The 23,386-nt window shown below is 20.7% G+C and overlaps 1 protein-coding gene and 1 non-coding gene across 4 annotated transcripts; one reads left to right on the forward strand and one right to left on the reverse strand.

Annotated features, from left to right (window-relative positions):
* Positions 1 to 1,913: 1,913 nt before the first annotated feature.
* On the forward strand, positions 1,914 to 15,822 carry LOC551881 (ATP-dependent helicase brm). 3 transcript variants are annotated; one of them, XM_026444573.1, is made up of 14 exons: positions 1,914 to 2,021; positions 2,115 to 2,325; positions 4,197 to 4,509; positions 6,437 to 8,367; positions 8,459 to 8,532; positions 9,162 to 9,414; positions 11,533 to 11,671; positions 11,747 to 11,908; positions 11,985 to 12,326; positions 12,407 to 12,835; positions 12,913 to 13,070; positions 13,182 to 15,156; positions 15,292 to 15,466; positions 15,554 to 15,822. In XM_026444573.1, exons 3-14 carry the CDS (start codon positions 4,234 to 4,236, stop codon positions 15,697 to 15,699), a joined length of 6,060 nt encoding a protein of 2,019 aa, XP_026300358.1. In that variant the 5' UTR covers positions 1,914 to 2,021; positions 2,115 to 2,325; positions 4,197 to 4,233; the 3' UTR covers positions 15,700 to 15,822. The 3 variants fall into 3 exon arrangements, with proteins under 3 accessions (XP_026300358.1, XP_026300359.1, XP_026300357.1); XM_026444574.1 differs by lacking the exon at positions 2,115 to 2,325 and having other exon boundaries at positions 1,962 to 2,021; XM_026444572.1 differs by lacking the exon at positions 1,914 to 2,021 and having other exon boundaries at positions 2,204 to 2,439.
* On the reverse strand, positions 6,848 to 6,927 carry Mir3758 (microRNA 3758). The gene has a single exon (NR_039452.1). It is a non-coding gene; the product is annotated as a microRNA 3758 (primary transcript).
* Positions 15,823 to 23,386: the final 7,564 nt, after the last annotated feature.

A 23,386-nucleotide genomic window follows, 5' to 3' on the forward strand; every position in this document is an offset into this window, starting at 1 on the left:
CTAATCTCTTTAATTTTTAATATAAATTTAATTTTTTTTATACATATTAATTTAATTATATTTTAATTATATTTTATATTATATTTTTATACATATTAATTATTAACTATATATATATATAAAGACGCGCAAGAAATGAAACTTAACAAGTGACAAATTATGATTTTGATTAAATTTTATCAACAAATTTTGTTATTTGTTATTTGCCATTTAATTTTTTTCTTGATTAAAATTTTGAAATATTAAAATTTTTCAAGAAGTCCTAAAAATGTTTTAAATAAAATATTGCATTTCAGAAAATGAATCGTCTATAACATATCTGTAACAATAGTCTTATCAGAATATATGAAAAGAATTTTAAATCATTAATGAGATGTATTGTTCAACAATTTAAGTACAAAATAAAGTAAAAATTGAAAATAAAAGTACAATAACATTTAAGATATTTATAAAAATTTATCTATAATTTTTACATATAATACAATTTAATATAAGTAAATTTTTCAGAAATCATGTATTAATATACAATTTCTTATTAGAATGCTCTAAATTTTTGATATATATTATATTAATAATAATTTTTTAAAATTTATCATTTCTTAAAATATTTAATTATTTTAAACTTTTAATTCATAGTGTGTATAAGTTTTCATAAAAATTTTAAGTGAAATTTAAATTATAGATATATATTATAAAATAATAAATATATAAATATATATAATAATAAACTAAGTAATAAACTAAATAATAATAAGAATAAGAATAATTATTTAAAGATATTTAAATTCATTTAAATGATAGTACATGCATTTCCATTTAAAATTTAAATGGTTTTTATTATTATTAAGTTATAGAATCTTTTTTCTGCTATTAGAATATATGTTTTGTTTTTTGCTTTTAATCTAACAAATTATGCGAGATCTGTTAGATTTCTGCTCTCTGCTATTTGCAATATGATTTTGTTAATAAATTTTATTTTGAAAACTTAAGTCTAATAAGAAAATAGATGAATAGATGAATTCAACATTTGTTTCTAATCTATTTATATAATAATAATTTAGTATTATTTTATATATATATATTTTATATATAATAATTTATACGACAATTTTATTTAGTTATTCATTTTTTTTGTAATTTCCTTATTTTTTTGAAAATATAAAAATAAAAATATAATTATAATATATTGTATATAATATATATAATTTATATAATATTATAATATATAAAAATATAATTTAGTTTTAAAATATTAAAATAATATATATATTACCAAAATATTATGGCATTATTAATTTATAAAATTTTAATTAAAAAAAATAAAAATATAACAGTAAAAGTAGTATATATTATATTATTGTATTTATATATATTCTATAATATATAAAATTAAAAAAAAATCCGAAATAAAAATTTGAAATAATTGATTTCTATTATATAAAAAAAAGAAATAATTAATATTTAATACAATTATATTAGAGATAAATATTAAGAAATTAATTAATAATTATTATAAATATAAATTTACGTTATATTTTTCATACTATATATGTGTATATACTGAATAACAGAATTTTATTATATCCTTTATATTTTATTTACTGTAACATATATAATTAGAAATAAACATTTCATAAAATCGCGGGAAAAAGTTAGTAATTTCTAGTAACTCAGTAACTGAGCACGGATCCTGACATTGTTGTCGAATTTATTTTCACTATAATTTGTATTTAAAACAGGCCATAATATGATATTTCAAAAATCAATGTTATATTATTGATTATACTGAATATTCATTTATAATCTATATAAATTTTTGTTTAATTATATTGATATAAATATGAATTTTAAAAATAATATTATATCAAAAAATATATTTTAAATTATTTTATTATAATCGAGTTATGAAATCTAGGGTTTTGAGAAGTTTCAGTTTGAATAAATGTATCTAGACATGAAAATTTTTTAAGTGAAGAAGTGTAATATGTTTATGATGTTTTATAAAATAATATAAAATTAATGTAATTATTGAATCTTTAAATATTGATATTATAACATATTATATTATTATATTAAAGTTTCTAAATATTCTAATCAATATTTAATTTTTGCAGTTATATTCAAACTCATTGAAGAAGAGATAATTAGATAATCAAATATAATGAATATATTTATTAATCAAAGTTAATATAAAATATAATATAAATCTTCATTTAAAAGAATATATATTAATATAAAAAATAGTTTTAAATGGATGGCCATGATTATTGATGTGCTATCGTATTATGGCTAGGGACTAGGGACAACAAGAAAATGGTCGGCAGCGTATGTTGATCAGTTATATTGAAGTTGTTGTAAATCTTTATTAATCTTTTCATTTTAAATAGATCTTATGATATAAAATTAAATTTTTTCTATGATAAAATAAATTTTGAAACGGTATGTGCGTATCTAAGTTTTTGTGTATAATGATTTTGTAATTGCATGGAATATTCGTATTTGTTCAAAGAAATGAGTTGTCAAATTTTTTACATGAAAATATCTGATTTTTTAAAATATTAGTATTAAGAAACATAAGATATGTTTTGTTTTATTGACATTCGAATATTTTAAGAAAGACAAAATATAAAAAAAAAAAAAAACGTTCAGTTACTTTATATAAAGAGAGATATAATATAATTGTTGTATTTTGTCAGTGAAATAATGTAAAAGATTTCAAAGTCAAGTTTAGTTTTTTAAATGAAATGTTATATTTTCTTTTCTATACACAAAATAATACTGTGATCATTAGTACATCTACGTATGATAAAATTTTAGATTTATAATTTTAATATTTTTTATTGTGAAGTAAAGAATATATATATATAAATATCTTATTTTTAATTTTTTGAAAACTTGCACAAAACTGAAATTTCATAGAAAATTTGTAAATTATCTATATATTAAAAAATTTTTAGATAATTAATAATAAATATATTTTTGATAAACAATAATTAACATAAATAATAAATTAACAAAGCAGTGTTCAGATTAAAAATGAATAACATATACTTAATAATTTTAAATATATCAACGAATAAAATGACTTGGCATGTAAAATTTATTTTAATATATATTGTCATATTATATACAAAAAGAACATTATACAAAAAAAAGTCTAATTTCAATTCAAATATAATTCCAATTATAAATTAATTTGACCTTGAAATTTTTCACTCCTTCAATAAAAAAAATATATTTATATAATATCAATATTATATAAGTTTTTCTTTATAACGAATAATTTTTTTTTTGTGTGAATATTTTTTTTTATTTTTATTTTTTTTTTTTTTATTTTTATTTTTTTTAAGATACTTGATTATGTCCAAATAAAATATATTATTGCTTATTATTATTTTATGACAAAGTTTTTTTTTATACATTTTTGTTTATAAATAAACAATTATATATAAAAATTTTATGCTTTATATTATATTATATACAATGTTATTTAAAATAAATTATTTAAAATATATTTTTTAATTAATAATTTTTTAATAGTAAATATAAATATCTATTTAAAAAAAATTAATTTTATATAATATATTTATAAAAATAATTTATATATTTTATATTTAATATTATTATTATAATATATTATTATAATTAATATATAATTATATTATATTTTAATAATAATAATATAATTTTGAAATTAATATAACTTTTAAGAAAAAATAATATAGAATATTTTAATAATATTTTATTTTAATTTTTTATTTAATTTTTTAATATTTAACAATTCTTAAGTTACTTTATATATTTTTAATATTATTGAATTTAAATTAAAATATTAATGTAATATAAATAATTTTTTTATCATTAGAAATATTGTTTTAATTATTTTATATTATATTGCATGAATATATTTATAACATTTAATAGATTTTCAACTTTTAATTATCACTTTAAATTGTACAAGATCAAATTAATTAAGATTTTATTTAAAATAAGTTTTTATATAATTTGATAAAATTTATTATAATCTGATAATTTGTATTATTTCTAACAGTTCTTATAACAAAAATAATAATTATATAAATGTATAAGTAATAATTTGCAATTTATATTTTAAATATTATATGATAAAAAAAATAAGTATTAATATATGATTAAAAAATAAGTATTACCAGTTTATAATTCCTTATGTATTTTAGGTAAATTATATATATTATCAAATTCGAAAACTTCAGTATGGCAAGTCCATCGCCACAATCATCTCCTATGCCTCCACCGCAAACACCAAGTCCTATGGGTCCTCCTCAGCAAGCACCATCACCATCTAATCCACAAGGTAGTCCTATGGGTCCACCACAACATCATCCTCATAGTCCAACACAAGGATATCAAACTGGTCCACAAATGCCACCTGGTGGTATACCTATGTCTGGTCCACCTCAACAACCTCCACCACAACAACAGAACTATCCACCACATCCACAACAAATGCAACCTTCTATAAGTCCACAGGTAAAAATTCAATTAATATTATAGATTTTTAATTATTTATAAATAAATAAGTAAAACAAATTTTTTTATAAATAGAATAATTAGGATATGAATGTTAGTAATTTATTTGAATATTTATTTTAAAAAAATGAATAATTTGAAACATTATTAGTTTATTTATTAGTTTAAAGACAAATTAATATAACTAATAATAACTAATAATTAATATAACAAATTAGTAGATTATATTTTCTGTATTCAGAATATCCTGAATTTCTATTATTCAAAATTATTTCAAATCTAGGATTATTTACAATTTATTTATAGTACCTAATTCTTAAAGGCTACATAAACTATTAAATTTTGGTACTTCTTATTTTTATTTTTAAAAACATAAGCATTTGTCTAAATTCATAATAATATATGATATATATGAAAATAAATATACTATCGTAACAAGTAATAGATAGTTACAAATACATATTCACTATATATTATATACTATTGTAACAAATAGTTACAAATACATATTCACTATATATTATATACATATATAATATATAATATTTATTGTTTTCAAAAAGACAAATATTGCCAAGAAATTTTTTTATCCATTTTACGTTAATAGATATACATTCTTATGCAAAATTCATTGACTTCTCATGATTTCTATTTTATGAATATTGCTAAAATAATTAAGAAAACAGGTATTTCTAAAATGATATTTTTTAAAAGAAATATATTCTCATAATTGTTATATTATATATATATATATATTATAATTATAATTGAAAATCTGTTCTTTAATATATCATTAATTTTAAATAAATTTTTGCTAATAAAAAGATATAATGTAAAATTAAATAATTTCAAAAAAAACAATGTAATGTTGCAATCCATTCATTTTTTTTTATTTTTAAAGTACTTTCAAAAAAATTTTGAATTTTGAAAATTTAGGAATATAAATTTTTAAATTCCATTGATTTTGATTTGATTTTTCATGTTTAAATAGATTGTTTTCATCATCATTCACATTTTGATGATTTAACTTATATACAATTATGTACAATTATGTATAAAAATATTATGTAATTATGTAATAACAAAAATAAATGAATATGTATCTTGATCTATTTCCATCTTTGTTTGCAAATTTCAATTGTTTGTAACTTAATAAATATTTCAACAATCAATATTTTTATACCAATTTTTATATTTATACTTCTAAAAAAATATTTCTTAAAAAATCTCATAAATTTATTAACAAATATATATTTTATTATGATTTTATTGATAAATTAATAAAATTAATTAAATATTTCTTTATTTTATAATTTTTCACTAATTAAAATAAGTCTTATTTATTACATGTTATTTTATTTAAATAAATAATTATAATATAGAATTTAATAAATTCTTATATTATTTGTAATTTTATCAATTTATTATATCAATTTTATTATATAAGTTACAATTTTAAATTAATATTTTCTATTTGAATAGCATTTTTTATATATATTTTTTCAAATTTCATTCTCTGATTTTTTCTTTTATTAAAAAACAAAATGTAAAAAGAGAAATAAAAATCAAATATGCAATTAATATTGAAAAAAAATAAAATGCTGAATTATTGATATAGTAAAAATTAACAGGAAGAATTTAAAATTATATAAAATGAAATAAAATAAAATAAAATATAATTCTTTTCTATTCAATAAAATTTTCAAGCTATAAATGTTAAGAAAAAAATATATTTTTTTATTTCTATCTAAATATATTTATATTCTGTATAAATATATTTTCTGATATTTATTAAATTTTAACAATAAACAGATATATTTATCTTCACCATTCATGAATAACTATTTTTCTGTATTATAAAGAATTATATCTTTAAAAAAAAAATAATTTCACAATAAATAAAAGAAATTTATTTATAATGTTACAGAATCAAAGTGGTCCTGGTGGATCAGTTAATCAAAATTCTAGTTCTCAATTGGTTCCTGGAGGACCTATAGTACCAGGTCAAATGGGACCAAATGGACCTCAAGGAGCATCACATATGATGCAATCTGGTCCAAATCAAATGAATACAAATGGACCAGGGCAAATGAATTCTGGTGGGCCTGGACAAATAGGTCCAGGTGGTCCAGGACAGATTGGACCAACTCATATGGGACAAACAAGTGGAGGACCACCAGGAGGTCCTCATATGAGTCAGTCTCCTACTCAAATGGGCCCTGGAAATGGACCAATGCCAGGTCCACAAATGGGTTCTGGAGGACCTCCAAATTCGCAAATGGTACCTGGAGGTCCTGGACATATGAGTGGTCCACCAGGATCAGGTCATATTAATGCTACTGGGCCACCAGGACCAGGTCATATGGCTTCAGGTGGTCCACCTGGTCCAGGACATATGACTGCTAATGGACCGCCAGGATCAGGACATGTTAATCAAAGTGGTCCTCCAGGATCTGGACACATGAATACTACAGGACCACCAGGTTCGACTCATATGAATACTGGTGGACCTCCTGGAAATCATCTAAATACTGGACCACCTATTCCAAGACATATGAATGCAGATGGTCCACCAGGACCTGGACATATGACTGCTAGTGGAAATCATTTAGGTCCAGGACCAGGTCAAATGCCTCCAGGTGGTCCTGGTCCACATAACTTAGGACCAAATCAAATGGGTCCTGGTGGACCAAATCAAATGGTTCCTAATAATCAAGCTCCAATGGGTCCCAATCTCATGGGATCTGTTGGTCCAGGAGGACAAATGGGACATAATGGGCCTTCTCCAATGGGTCCAAATGGCCCTGGACAAATGAATATGGGAACTCCTTCATCACAAATGGGAATGGGGGGACTTGGAAGTCAATTGGGACCAGGCGGACCACCTGGTAGTCAAATGGGCCCAGGAAGTGGAGGACCGAATAGTCTTGGGCAAATGATGCCCGGAAGTGGTCCTGGATCACAAATACCACCAGGTAATGGGCCTGGAGGACCTATGGGTTCTAGTGGCGGACCTGGAGGACCCATGAATTCTGGTGGTGGACCTGGAGGGCCTATGGGTTCCGGTGGTGGACCTGGAGGACCTATTGGTCCTGGTAGTGGACCTGGTGGACAAATTGGATCAAGTAGTGGAGGACAAATAACCCCAGGAAATAATACTGGAGGACAAATAGGACCTGGAAGTGGTGGAAATCAAATGGGACCTGGAAATCCTTCTGGAAATCCAATGACATCAGGAAGTGGACCTAGTGGTCAAATTGGTCCAGGAAATGGGCCAGGTGGACAAATGGGTCCAGGAAATGGTTCAAATAATCAAATGGGATCTGGCGGTCCAGGCGCACAAATGGGTCCAAGTGGTCAAATAGGATCTGCTAATTCTGGAGGACAGATGGTTTCTAGTGGTCCAGGAGGACAAATACCACCAGGTAGTACTACAAATCAAATGGGATCTGGTAGTAATCAAATGGGACCAGGTGGTCCAAGTAATCAGCTTAGTCATGGTGGTGCAACCAATCAAATGGGATTAAGTGGACCAGCTGGACAATCACCTTCTGGTCAAATGGGACCTGGTTCACAAAATCAACAAATTATACCTGGAGGTTCAGCGCCAATTGTACCTAATGCACCTGTAAATCAAATGAGTCAGACTGGACCTGGTCAGATTGGTCCTACTGGACCTGGAGGTCCACCTGGTTCTGGACAGGAAAATTTAAATGCTTTACAAAAAGCTATTGATTCAATGGAAGAAAAAGGACTTCAAGAAGATCCGCGTTATTCACAATTACTTGCATTAAGAGCGCGTCAAGGCAATATGGGAGAAAAACAAACTTTGAGTTCACAACAATTACAACAATTACGGTATAAATTGATAAATTAATTATATTTATAACTATTTTCATTAATTTTGTAAATATTTTATAAGTTCAATATTTTATGTCATTAATTACAGAGTTCAGATAATGGCATATCGATTATTAGCAAGAAATCAACCATTATCACAACAACTTGCACTTGCAGTCCAAGGTAAATTAGACAAAATATACTATTAATTTTATGTTTAAAGTGATTATTTTATTTTTTATATTGTTTGCATTATATATATATATATATATATATATATATATATATATATATATATATATTACATTGTATGTACAAAATGTTTCAAAAAGAAATTAATTTTTTTAAATCTTTTTTTAAAATCTTATTTTTTTAAACAAATCTTTTATATATATTTTTTATAAATTGATTTTGTATTAGAATTATATAATGTATTAGATAATATCCATGTTTTGATAATATTTTTATATTATATATACTTTCTTTAATCACTTCTTTGGTAAAAAAATTCAATTGTTTATATTAAATTAAACTAAAAGTCTTATAATAAATTTATTAGTATAATTTATATTTTAGATATATATTTCTTATTAGATTTTTTTTATTAGATTAATGAACATTATGTTAGTCATTTAAAATATATAATATTTATACAAGTATATAATAATTATATATAGTATATTGTTATTTGTTTGCATTTTTAAAAAATTATGTCAAACATTAATACATATTATAAAAATAATAGAATATTATGAAATCTATAATGCAAATTTATATAAGATTAATGTTAATATATATAAATATATATATAGGTGGAGCTCCTCCTCCTTCACCTATGGGGCAACGAACTCCTATAGATCCATCTCAAGGGCCTACTGCTGCTACAGGTCCACAAATCACAGGACCAAACGTAATTGGTTCTACAGTTCCTCCAAGACCAAGCTGTCAGACACCACAACAACAACAACAACCTCCTCAACCAGGTGCTAAAACTAATAGGGTGACAAGTGTCACAAAACCAGCTGGTTTAGATCCATTGTTAATTTTACAAGAACGTGAAAACAGGTATTTATTAAATTTATTAATTAAAACTATTTATTAAATTTAATAAAAAATGATTTAAATTATATTAATATTATCAGATAGAAGAGATATATTATATTTATTACATTACATTATATTATACTATATATTATACCATATTTTTAATATCTTTAATTGTAATATTTAATACTTTTTTTAGAATTTTTATAAAATAGAAAGTAAATAAAAACATGCATTTATAATAAAGTATGTAATTAATTAAATATAAATATAAATAATAATTATTAAAAATAAATTTAAATTAAATAATAAAATTAAATAAAATACAATAATATAAGTATTATTATTAAATATAAAAAAATACTATAATAGTTTAGTATAGTATTTTATTTGAAGCATTTGTCAAATTTTTTATAATTATATAAATATATAAAATTTTAAAGATTAAAAATTTATTTTTGCAAAAAATACAAATTTGAAAAATGATAATTTAGAAATAATATAATTCTAAATTTTCATTTAAAATTCTAATTATTTTCATTTTTGTGACAAATTCAAAGATACACAACTTAAAATATTGTTACATAAAATTTAAATATAAATTTTAAATTATAAATTTTTTTTAATCTTATTATTTAGTTAATAAGATTTAAGTTATAATATAAAATTATGAAAACATCAATCTCCAAAATATATTTCACAAAGAATAGAACTTTATAACTTTATAACATATTATGATTAATGTTTTTAATCAAAAATTTCATTTTTATTATGATGATTTGTTATGATGATTATTAATAATAGATTAACAAGAAAGATCATTTTTTTTTATATTTTTTATATATAATTTTCTAAATTATCATATGTGATTTTTTATATATTTTTTTCAATTTAATTTCAATTCAATTTTTTTTTTATTTTTGAAAAGATATTTGATTTGCAAATTAATTCTTGTAATAAGATACTTTACTGTAATAAGATACTTATTTTGGCACTTTTAATTTGAAAATATTTTATTAATAGATTGAAGATTTTTATGCAATTAAAAGTTTAAATATTTAATTAATATGTAATAAAAATATATTTAAAATATATGCCAAGTTATATAGAATATACATATTTAAAATATAATTAAATTTATTAAATATAATAATAATATAATTAATTTTATTATGTATATTTATTAATAAAATTTTAATTCTAACATTATATAAAATTTTTTGATAAATTATTATTTGAGAAATTATTATATTTTAAAAAATTATTATTACTATTATTATATGAGAATGATTAAAAAATTTTATTCTGTATTACAATATCTAATGAAATATATTGCTTCAGTATCATATTAAGATTTGTCCTATTTTTTCTATGAATTATTTACAAAATTTTCTTTGGTTTTCAATATTATTAAAATTATAATGAGAAAATTTATTTGAAATATAATTAAATTTATTTATATTTATCTATTATGAAAATAGAATTAATAGAAGAATGAAAATTTACAACATTCATATATATATATATATAATTATTTATTCATTTATATGAAATTTATATAAATGAATAAATATATAAAATATAAAATATTTGTAATATGAAAAATATATATTTGTATAATAATATAAATAATACCTGCAATTTATATTAAGTAATATAAGTACTAATATTTAAATTAAGTAAAAGTTTTAATGTTAAAAATTTGAATTGATTAGGATTAAAAATTTCCAAATCAATATCTTAAAAACAGAAAGTTATATTAAAAAATTAATAAGAATAAAAAGTATTTGATTTTTATTAAAATCCGCCACAAAAAAATAGGATTTCCTAAACTAAATTGATCATTGTATTAAGTTAATGTCAATTAATGTAAATTAAAAAAAATATATATATAATATAACTATTATAATTTTTAACATAAAAATGAAATATTTTTTAACATAAAAAGTGTATAATATAAAGCATAATTTTAAAAATATCTCATTGTATTAATTCAAGTGAAATATGTTATATATCTTATAAAATCATATTATATTATTTTATATATTTATTATTTGAATATATTTATGAAAATTTGTTTCCAAAAAATGATAATCCCAAAATTTTATTTTATCAATATTTTATTAAAACTATTAACAGAGTGGCAGCACGTATAGCATTACGAATGGAACAATTGAGCAATTTACCAACTAATATGCCAGAAGATCTTCGCATTCAGGCGCAAATTGAATTACGAATGCTTAGAGTATTGAATTTTCAAAGACAGTTACGATCAGAGGTAATTATAACAATATTAATTATATTATTCTATTATTATAAATATTTCTTTCAATTAGATTATTATTAATTTTAGATTTTAGCATGTACTCGAAAAGATACTACTTTAGAAACTGCAGTAAATGTAAAAGCTTATAAGCGTACAAAAAGACAAGGCCTTCGAGAAGCTAGAGCTACTGAAAAACTTGAAAAACAACAAAAATTAGAAGCCGAAAGAAAACGCAGACAAAAACATCAAGTAATTAAATTTGTAATCTTTTATTTTAATCGTTAAATAGAAAAATAATTTATAATTTTTATTATTATTTCAAAAGGAGTTTCTTAGTTCTGTACTTCAACATGGTAAAGATTTCAAAGAATTTCATCGAAACAATGTGGCCAAATTGGCTAGACTTAATAAAGCTGTTCTTAATTATCATGCAAATGCTGAAAGAGAACAGAAAAAAGAACAAGAACGGATTGAAAAAGAACGTATGAGGCGTCTTATGGCAGAAGATGAAGAAGGTTACAGGAAACTAATTGATCAAAAGAAAGACAAACGATTAGCATTTCTATTATCACAGACAGATGAATATATCAGTAATCTTACTGAAATGGTAAAACAACATAAGATTGAACAAAAAAGAAAGCAAGTGGAAGAACAAAAACGTAAAAAAGTATGCATATCTTTTGTTTTTTTTAATGTAATTAATGTAATTAATAGTTTGTAATGAATTTTATTTGATTACTCAAATAGAAAAAGAAGAAACTACAAGATGGTGAAGGAGGTGAAGAAGGAAACGCCAATGAGGATACTCGTGTTGGAGTAATCGAAACAGCTACTGGTCGTACATTAACTGGTGAAGAAGCTCCACTAATGAGCCAACTTTCAACATTTTTAGAATCCCATCCAGGGTGGGAACCAATTGAATCAGAAAGTGAAGAAGATGAAGATGAAGAAGAAGAAGAAAACGAAGGTGAAGAGAAAAGTGAAAATAAAGAAAAATGTACTGGTGATTCAGAAGAAGAAAAAGTGAAAAAGACAATACACAAAGCGAAAGTAGAAGATGATGAATACAAAACAGAAGAACAAACATATTATAGTATTGCACATACTGTGCATGAAGTAGTAACAGAACAAGCATCTATTATGGTGAATGGAAAATTGAAGGAATATCAAATAAAGGTTTGATATTAATATATATGTTTTGCATTTAAAACTAGTTTTATAATATATATTTATAAAATTTATATGAATTGTAGGGTCTGGAATGGTTAGTTTCCTTATTCAACAATAATCTCAATGGTATACTTGCGGATGAAATGGGTCTTGGTAAAACTATTCAAACAATAGCCTTAGTAACATATCTTATGGAGAAGAAAAAAGTTAATGGACCATTCCTTATCATTGTACCATTATCGTATGTATTTTTATTATATGTATTTATATTATATATTCCAAAATAAATAAAAATATAAGAAATTAATTAAAATTATTTTTTTATATTTATAATCATGATATTTTTTTTTAGAACTTTATCAAATTGGGTATTAGAATTTGAAAAATGGGCTCCCAGTGTTGTAGTAGTATCATATAAAGGTTCGCCAGCTGGTAGAAGAGCTATTCAATCCCAAATGAGAGCAACTAAATTTAATGTTTTGCTTACTACATATGAATATGTTATTAAAGACAAGGGTGTTTTAGCAAAATTACAATGGAAATACATGATTATTGATGAAGGACATAGAATGAAAAATCATCATTGTAAGCTAACTCAAGTGTTAAATACTCATTATTTGGCTCCTCATCGACTCCTGTTAACAGGAACACCATTACAAAATAAATTGCCCGAATTATGGGCATTATTGAATTTTCTACTTCCTTCAATTTTCAAATCTTGTAGTACTTTTGAGCAATGGTTTAATGCTCCATTCGCAACTACTGGTGAAAAAGTTGAATTAAATGAAGAAGAAACTATTCTTATAATTCGTCGATTACATAAAGTATTACGTCCTTTCTTATTAAGACGTTTAAAAAAAGAAGTTGAATCACAGTTACCGGATAAAGTAGAATATATTATTAAATGTGATATGTCTGGACTTCAAAAAGTTCTTTATAAACATATGCAAAGTAAAGGTGTATTGTTAACTGATGGTTCAGAAAAAGGAAAACAGGGTAAAGGAGGCGCTAAAGCTCTAATGAATACCATTGTACAATTGCGGAAATTATGTAATCATCCATTTATGTTTCAAGCTATTGAAGAAAAATATTGCGAACATGTAGGTACACAAGGATCTGGTGTTATTACTGGTCCCGATTTGTATCGTGCATCTGGAAAATTTGAATTATTAGATCGCATTCTTCCGAAATTAAAAGCAACAAATCACAGAGTATTATTATTTTGTCAAATGACACAATTAATGACAATTATGGAAGATTATTTAAGTTGGAGAGGATTTATGTATTTGCGGTTAGATGGTACTACAAAAGCTGAAGATAGAGGAGATTTATTGAAGAAATTCAATGATCCTGGTTCTGAATATTTCTTATTCTTGTTATCAACACGTGCTGGTGGTCTTGGATTAAATTTGCAAGCTGCAGATACTGTTATTATTTTTGATTCTGATTGGAATCCACATCAGGACTTACAAGCACAAGATAGAGCACATAGAATTGGCCAAAAGAATGAAGTACGTGTACTCAGATTAATGACAGTTAATTCAGTTGAAGAAAGAATATTGGCTGCAGCAAGATATAAATTGAATATGGATGAAAAGGTTATACAAGCAGGAATGTTCGATCAAAAATCCACTGGTTCTGAACGACAGCAATTTTTACAAAGTATTTTGCATCAAGATGATGCTGAAGATGAAGAAGAAAATGAAGTACCAGATGATGAAACAGTTAATCAAATGATTGCTCGAACAGAAGGAGAATTTGAAATATTCCAAAAATTAGATTTAGAACGAAGAAGAGAAGAAGCCAAGCTAGGTCCAAATAGAAAATCTCGATTATTAGAGGAAGCTGAATTGCCCGATTGGTTAGTTAAAGATGATGATGAAGTTGAAAGATGGACTTATGAAGAAGATGAGGATAGATTCCTTGGACGCGGCTCGAGACAACGAAAAGAAGTTGATTATACTGATAGCTTAACTGAAAAAGAATGGCTCAAAGCAATTGATGATGATGGCGCTGAATATGAAGAAGAAGAGGAAGATGATAAAAAGAAAAAGAAAACACGAAAACGAAAGAAAAAAGGCGAAGAAGATGATGAGCCTATGCCAAAAAAACGAAGAGGAACAGGATCTTCGATTGATCCAAAAATGAAACGAGCTATGAAAAAATTGCTTATGGTAGTTGTTAATTATACTGATAGTACAGATGGTAGGCTTCTTAGTGAACCATTTATGAAATTACCATCCAGAAGAGAATTGCCAGATTATTATGAAATTATTAAAAAACCATTAACTATCAATAAATTACTTCAAAAAATTGAAGAAGGAAAGGTAAATATTATATTATATTATATTATTTTTTTCTTTTATTAGCATATATTATTTATTATATAATTAACTATTGTATTATAATTATTATTATAATACAATGATAATAATTTATTTTATATTTGTTATCTGTCATAGTATGCCGACTTTGATGATCTTGAGAAAGACTTTATGCAGCTCTGCAAAAATGCACAAATTTATAATGAAGAAGCTTCTCTCATACACGAAGATTCCATTGTTTTACAATCTGTTTTCACAAATGCACGTCAACGTATCGAAGAAGAAGGAAATAATTCTGATTTAGATGATAAGGGTAAAGTATTAATTTAATATAATAATTATTATTAGACTGTTACAATAATTATTAATACTAATGATTTCATATGTAAATTTTTATAAGATGGTGAAGATGGATCGGATGCAGATTCTAGCGTTAGAATGAAAATTAAGTTGAAAGGAAGAAAAGGTGAAGGTAGAGGAGGACGAAGAAAAAGAGTCACTAAAAAATATATATCAGATGATGATGATGATGCTGATGATAATTAAAGATGTTGAGTGCATTTTTAGATTATCTAAGATAATAATTAAGATATTATTTAATTTAGTTATTTCAGATTGAATTGCTGAACGTATTATTATATAATTAAACTGTATGAGATTTTAAAAAAATATGACTATGTTTTATATATCATATTATATATATCATATTATAACTTGATTATTATAGTCAAGTTATTCTATTCTACAAATAGTCATAAAAATTACATCTTGACGACTGTACTCAATTGAACTCTAATATTAAAAAAACATGAATTAAAATATATATAACTAAATCATTTTTTATTTGTGAAACAAAGAATGGATTTTATAAAATGAACAGTAAGATCTAGCATTAAATATTAAAATATAATTTTCAATAATATTCAAATAATCATATTCAAATTTTTATGTAGTCAATTTTTCGAAATAATAATAGTAATAAATTTTGAACATATATTTCTCAATAAATATTTCTCAAACATATTTCTTAACTTACTAAATTTTATATTCATAAATAAAATAATATAAATGTTATCTAATATTTCGAAATATATATGATAAAATTGAAAAATAATTTCGAACATAAAAGATAATGTTGATTTATGAAAAATTTATTTAATTATTTTATATTCAATATTATTAATTGTCCAATATTTTGAATAATATAAAATAAATATAAATATATAATAAGTAATTCTAAAAATGTTGCTATTAACATTATCTTACAATGTACTTTTATATAGATAGAAACATTTTATTTTTTGGTATTTAAATTAATACTTCCAATATTTAAATATAAAATTGAATATTATAAGGAAAAGTTACAGTAGATTAGAATATTTCATTGGTGATTGTCTCTTGAATGATAAAATGCTAGTTATATTGATGTTATAGATCATGACAGAATAATTAATTTGATTTTTCATTAAGCTATATCTTATATATGTATAAATGTAAGTAAATAAATAATGAAAAATTAAAAAATATAGTATTTATTTTTTATTTATATCGAAAAAAATTATTATAATTGAAGATTTAGATAAATTATTGAAGAATAATAATAAATTTATTTCATAATAAATTTTCATTTATTAATCAAAAATTTTCATACTACATAGAAGTTTCGCATATATAAGTCAAAATGGAATGAATTAGGCTAAAAATAAGTACATTTATTATATCATAAATATTATATCAAATTATATCAAATTCTTTGAAATTAAACTTAATTATCAACTGAAACAATAAAATTTTATAAAAATATTTTGCGGTACAAATTTCAGATTTATTGAAGATTTTTTAGATATATTTCATATAAATAGTACTTTAATTTTTAAACTATTTATATTTCCTTGAAATGTTTATAAAAAAAAAAAGATATATAGAAATTATACTTTTATAATGTTTGAATCTTATTTGTTTTAAAAAATATTAGAAAAATTTTTATTTATTTCAATTCATTTATTTAATAAATATTTAAATTAAATAATAGTTTTTGTGATAATAATGTATATTATTATACATTACAGTAATAGTACATAATCGAATAATTGTCTAGCTAAAGAAACAAAAATTAGCTAAAAAAGTAGCTAGCAATATATATGTATAAAAAATAAATGTGATGGCCATCATAGCATAATTCTTTGGATTAGAGATTTGTAAAAAGTTTTTGCTTTAAAAAAGATTTTGACAGTCAAGATTTTGACAAATTTTCAAAGTCAGTTTTTTTTTATTGCATTAATATAATATTCATTGTGAGAAGCAAGTCTCAAAGAAACCATAAGTGTAAATAAACTATTTTGAAAAAAGATTCAAAAATTTCATCCAATAACCAATTTTTATTATTTTTTATTTTTATATTTTTATTTATTATAATATATTATAAAATATCTTTATATTTTTATTGAAGGCGATTGCAATGTCAATAATATGACGAGCCAACTAAATATTGATTTGTAAAATATGTAAAAAATTCAATGAATAAAACGTCCAAAAATTAATATTAATTCGATTTCCATTAATTAAATCAACAATTTATTGATTAGAAATTAATATTATGTCATCCTAACACTCATTACAGATTAAATAAATTTCACAATGAAAAAGGAACAATTCATCATTGCTTTTGTCAATGAATAAAAATAAACAAGGAAAGAAATCAAACGTAGTATTTAATTAAACGATCATACAATTTGATAAAATCTTTGTTAATAGATTACACAATCAGGAATCATTGAGATTTATAATATTGAATTGATTCAAGATTTTTTTGAAAAGTCCACTAGACTCATACTTGGAAAAAGATGCCATAAACATAGCACATTTGCTTCATCATAATAATGTATTTTTTGAACATTGATGAATAAATTGACTGAAATATAGTTTATATCGTTATATAAGTTTATTTAAATAAGAGAGTTTGATATTATAAATTTTAATAATAATTGCTCAAATATTGAAAACAAAACAATCCAAATTCTGTAATTTTTTTTAATTCTGGAAATAACACACATTTTAAGAAATATGATTTGTGTACTAACTTGTGTAATTCATTGCCAGAAATTTTATTTTTTCAGGATAAAGTTTCATTCCGAGTCAATATAATAAGAGAAAAAAGATCCTGAATATAAAATTTTAATTTTGAGAATTTATTGATTTCCAAAATATTAATGAAAAACTTTCAAATATTATATATTGAAAATTTGTATATACATTATATAATTTGTATATACATTAATAAATTACATTTTGTTTATTTAAATATTATTATACAATTATGTACAATTATATATTACTATACAAGTTTCTTGTAATAATTAAAGTAAAGTTTTGAGTTCAAGTAAAATAACTGATGACACTGGTTTCAATATCTATGGATAATATACTTTTAAATTTTATTACTATTCCTAACCTATAGTCAACATATAATTTCTATTCGAAACGTGTCTAAAATAAATAATGCAATTATCAATTTTGTATTCCAAATGTTTTTACCTATATGTTGTTTTTTTTCTGCTTGTATTTGACATCTTTTTAAAAATCATTTATTTATTTATTATTTGTATTCATCATAATTCTGTTAATAATCAGTTTTTCAATTCAAATCTATATGTTATTAATATAAGTTATGACATTTGCTAAATCAAATATTTTTAATTTTAAATTTGAAAATGAATAATCAGATTTCTGGTGAATTATAGATGAGATATCCAGTTATCATCGGTTATTTTATTTAATTCAAAACTCGATAAATATACGAAGTATATTATAACGAAGATTATTAGAAGTATTAATATATTAATAATATTATTAATTAATATTATTAATATTATTAATATTATATACAATTTTCAATATATAATATTAAAAGTTTTTTATTAATATGGTGAAAGTCAATAAATTTCCGAAATTAAAATTTTTTATTTCTTTTTGTCTTTTTGAAATATAAGTGTCATATAAAACTTCTTTTTCAATTCTTTTTAATATTTTTTTAAATAAAAAATAATAAATTGTTGATTTTTATAATTTTAAAAAGTATTTAAAAATACTTATATTAGGATTTGTAAGATTTTTGATGGCAAAAGCACTTTTGTGATTTCTTTCAAAAAATTTTTTTTGCACATTTTTAATTAGCATATATTTAATTAATATATATTACTAAATAAAAATATTAAATATTTCCATATGTAATAATAATATCTTCCAAAAATGATTGAAATTTTCCTAAGAATGTTTTTTTCTTTGATTACTTTACTTATAATTTTCATTGTTTCATTTATAAATAATATTAAATTTTTACTAAGATATCATTTTTTTGATATCAATAAAATAATCTCAAATTTTCTACTTATATTATTATTTTCACTTCGTAATTATCGTATAAATCCTTTATATTTACTTTTATATATTTTTTCATTGATAGCATTTCATAAGCTAATAAAAAATAAAAATTTTATATTTAAAGTACTTTTCCCTTTTTCCATTTTTCAAATTTTTAGCTTATTTATTTATAGAATGTATGTTGTATTTTATCTGTCACTTTTCTCTTATAATTTATTATTTTATTAATTTATTTATTCTATTATAATTCTATTATAAATTATAAAATAAAAGAATCAGTATAGAAAATATTGTACACTGTTTCAAATGATGGAATGAAGCATGTATATGAAAATCAATATTACTGGTATATTAACCGTAATATGAATTATTGTTAATTGAATTAATATAAGTTGTAGATAGATAACATCTAAATAACAATAGATAACATTCTATTTATTAATGTTATCTAGGATAAAGTATAATATCATTAGGATAAATAATATATTTATTATCCTACTTTATATTTATTATATAATAATATAATATATTTATTATTCTACTTTATCGATTATCCAAGCTATAAATATAAAAATAAATATATATAAATATAAAGATTATAAATAATATTTATAAATATTTACATTTTATGATAAATTTAAAAATAATTTTCAAAAATAAGTGGGAATAAATATATTTAATTGTGTTTTAAATAGATATGGAGAGAATTCTACAATTCTTAATAAAAGGAATAATAAAAGAATAGACTGCTAGTCTGACACTCCTGGTTTAATGTTATTAAACAGAGTTTGCATGAGATAATAATTGTTAGCCAATGCTGATAGAGTCGGAATATATTATTCGTCGCGTGATTGGAGATTTTCACCACAAATGTATTTTGAAAGGTATCCTTTAATATTTTCATAAAACGAATGTGATTTGGTAAAAGCAAAGTAAATTGAACGTAATTTTCTTGGAATCAGTAGCTAATAAATTAAACATAATCAAATTTAAACATTTTAGAAAAATTTATCAATAATCTGGAAAAAAGTAAGTATTATTTATTATTAATTATATAAAAATTCAAAATTCTTATTTAAATTTTGTATTATTTATATTTATAATATTGTCTTAATATTATAAATAATAATAATTATTTTAGTTATTATATTTGATATTTTGCTCTTATAATTTTTATTTAATTAATCGTAATTGTTGATGTATTCATTTAATTAATTAATTATTTACTTAATTATTAATTTGATTAAAATATTTAAAAAAAACAATTACATTAATATTTTTTTGAACAGAATAGTAAAAATTCATATTTAAACAATTTATTTTCAATAAAATGAAATAGATATTAAAAATACACGAATAAAAACAAATGAATATTAAATTTTAAAAAAATCTTAAAAAAAATGCAATTTAAATAAATTATTCAATATTTATATTTACTTGAATACAATAAGAATAGCATTAATTCATAGATAAAATATTTTTTTAATTATATATTTATATTTTGTAAAATATATATATACAATATATATATATTATATAATTATAATTATATATATATTTTTTAATATAAATATTTTATTTTTAATGTAAAAAAATTTATTTATTAAATAAAATCAGTAACAATTTTTATTATTGTAGTTTTTAAAATTATGTCAAATTAATTTAAGAAAATATGTACATAATGAAAAATATTTTTCTATATTAAATATTTTTTTTTTATTTTTTTACAATATTTTTCAAAAAGAAAGATAGAAAAAAGATATTTCTACATCTAAGTATGTATATCTATATATCTAATCTTATATGTAGTTTACATTTGTTTCAATTTAGTTACATATTTTTTTTTTTTCAATATAAATCATTTAAAATTTAATTCATTGATTATTTGATATTTTTGATATTCTTTTTATCTTCAGAAAGTAATACAATAGAAATTAAATAATGTAAGTATATTTTTAAAGTTATAAATATTATTATTTATTGGTAAGAAAATTATCTTGTCTTCATATAATATTATTTATAATATATATATATATATATATATATATATATATATATATATATATATATATATATATATATATATATAATATTATATATATAATATATTTATATTGGAATTTATGATAAAGATAAAATTAATAAAATAATTTTTTAAATAATTAAATTAATTCTAGATAAATAAAGATTTTAATATTTTTAAAAAATTAAATCAAAGAAATAACAATTTGATAATTCTGTTTATATTATTATTATATTTTATTTTTTATTAATTTAAATTATTAATTAATTTTCTTATAAAATTTAATAATCTTATATTTATAAAAATTCAAATTTAAATAAAAAATATCATTATAAATTTTTGTTTTTTTTTATTATAGATATTTTAAAAATAGATGTTTTAAATATTATTATTTGAATTGTTTATTAGGTAGTTATATAATTGATTTGATAAATTTGTAAAAAGAAATGTTCTTTATATTATAATTTTTCACACATGATAAACATAAACTTTATTTATTTTAATTTAATTCAAAAATTTAATCTTTTTGTATGCATTTTTTTATTTGTATGCATTATTTTATTGTATATTATTCCACATGTTATAATTGAAAAATCTTAGTTCATTTTATATATTATAATAATTCTTATCAGTTTTTTTTATTATGTATTCTTTTTATTGCTTTGTATGTTTTTGATTATTATATTTTGTATCATAATAATCTTTTGCTTTTATTGCATTACCTTTCTTTTTAATTTTCTATCTGTTCTTTTTTATCATTCTATTATTTTCTTATATTTTGTTCTATCTATCAATTTTTACTGAAATAATTCATTTTTAATGAAATATTTATTTGTATTTCCAAATTTCTTTTTGAATATCTTATATGTTTTTCTAAATATTATTTTCTAATCTTATTTTCTAATTTTTAATCTTTTTACATGATACTACTTATTGATTTTCTAATCTTATCATAATTGTGATAATTGTTTCTAATTTTTTTTGCCTGTTTCTTATATAAGATAATATAAATTTACTTTTTTATTCTTAACGTATTTTTTCTGATAAATTTATTTCTTTTTGATCATGACTATTTCTTCTTAGACAGTTTTTTTTCTATTTTATTTTTGGTTATTTTTAATAATTAGAGATATATATTATATTTTATATTTTATATTATATATATATATATTTTCTGATTGAACTAATAATGAATATATATATATATATTACTTTAATTGAACTAATAATGAATTAATTGAACAAATCAATACAGCATATTTATAAAAATTTGATTATAATATTATAATTAATTTATGAATTTCTAAATATAATTTTTTTAATTTTTTAAATTTAGGATTATTTTATTGGAAGTAGTAGTTTTCTTTTTCATAAATAAAAAAAAATTAGTTTAATTATTGTTTTTTAATTTCTATATATATTATTTATTATAATGATAAAATTGTTAGCAAAAAATTGTATCATTTTGTAGCACTATTTATTTTAAAATATTCATAATGAATAATTTTATAAATATATAATATATATTATATAATAATCTTTATCTTGTAATTTTGTAATCTTGTAATTATTAATTTATAGATTAATATCTCTTACCTTAAGAATGTATGTTTTATACAAAATATATAATATATAAATTATAAAATATATATTAATTTTAAAATTAATGAAAAAAAAATTTGAATAGATAACAGATTTTACTATATAATAAATATCATAAAAATTTTATTCAATTACAAAAATTATTTAAGATTACTCTAAAATATAATAATTTTTTACTATTTGTTTAAGAAAACTATATAGATTATAATTATTCAAGTATTTTTTATT

This window comes from Apis mellifera, linkage group LG13 (genome assembly GCF_003254395.2).
Source record: "Apis mellifera strain DH4 linkage group LG13, Amel_HAv3.1, whole genome shotgun sequence".
In the NCBI taxonomy this organism is placed as follows: Eukaryota; Metazoa; Arthropoda; class Insecta; order Hymenoptera; family Apidae; genus Apis; species Apis mellifera.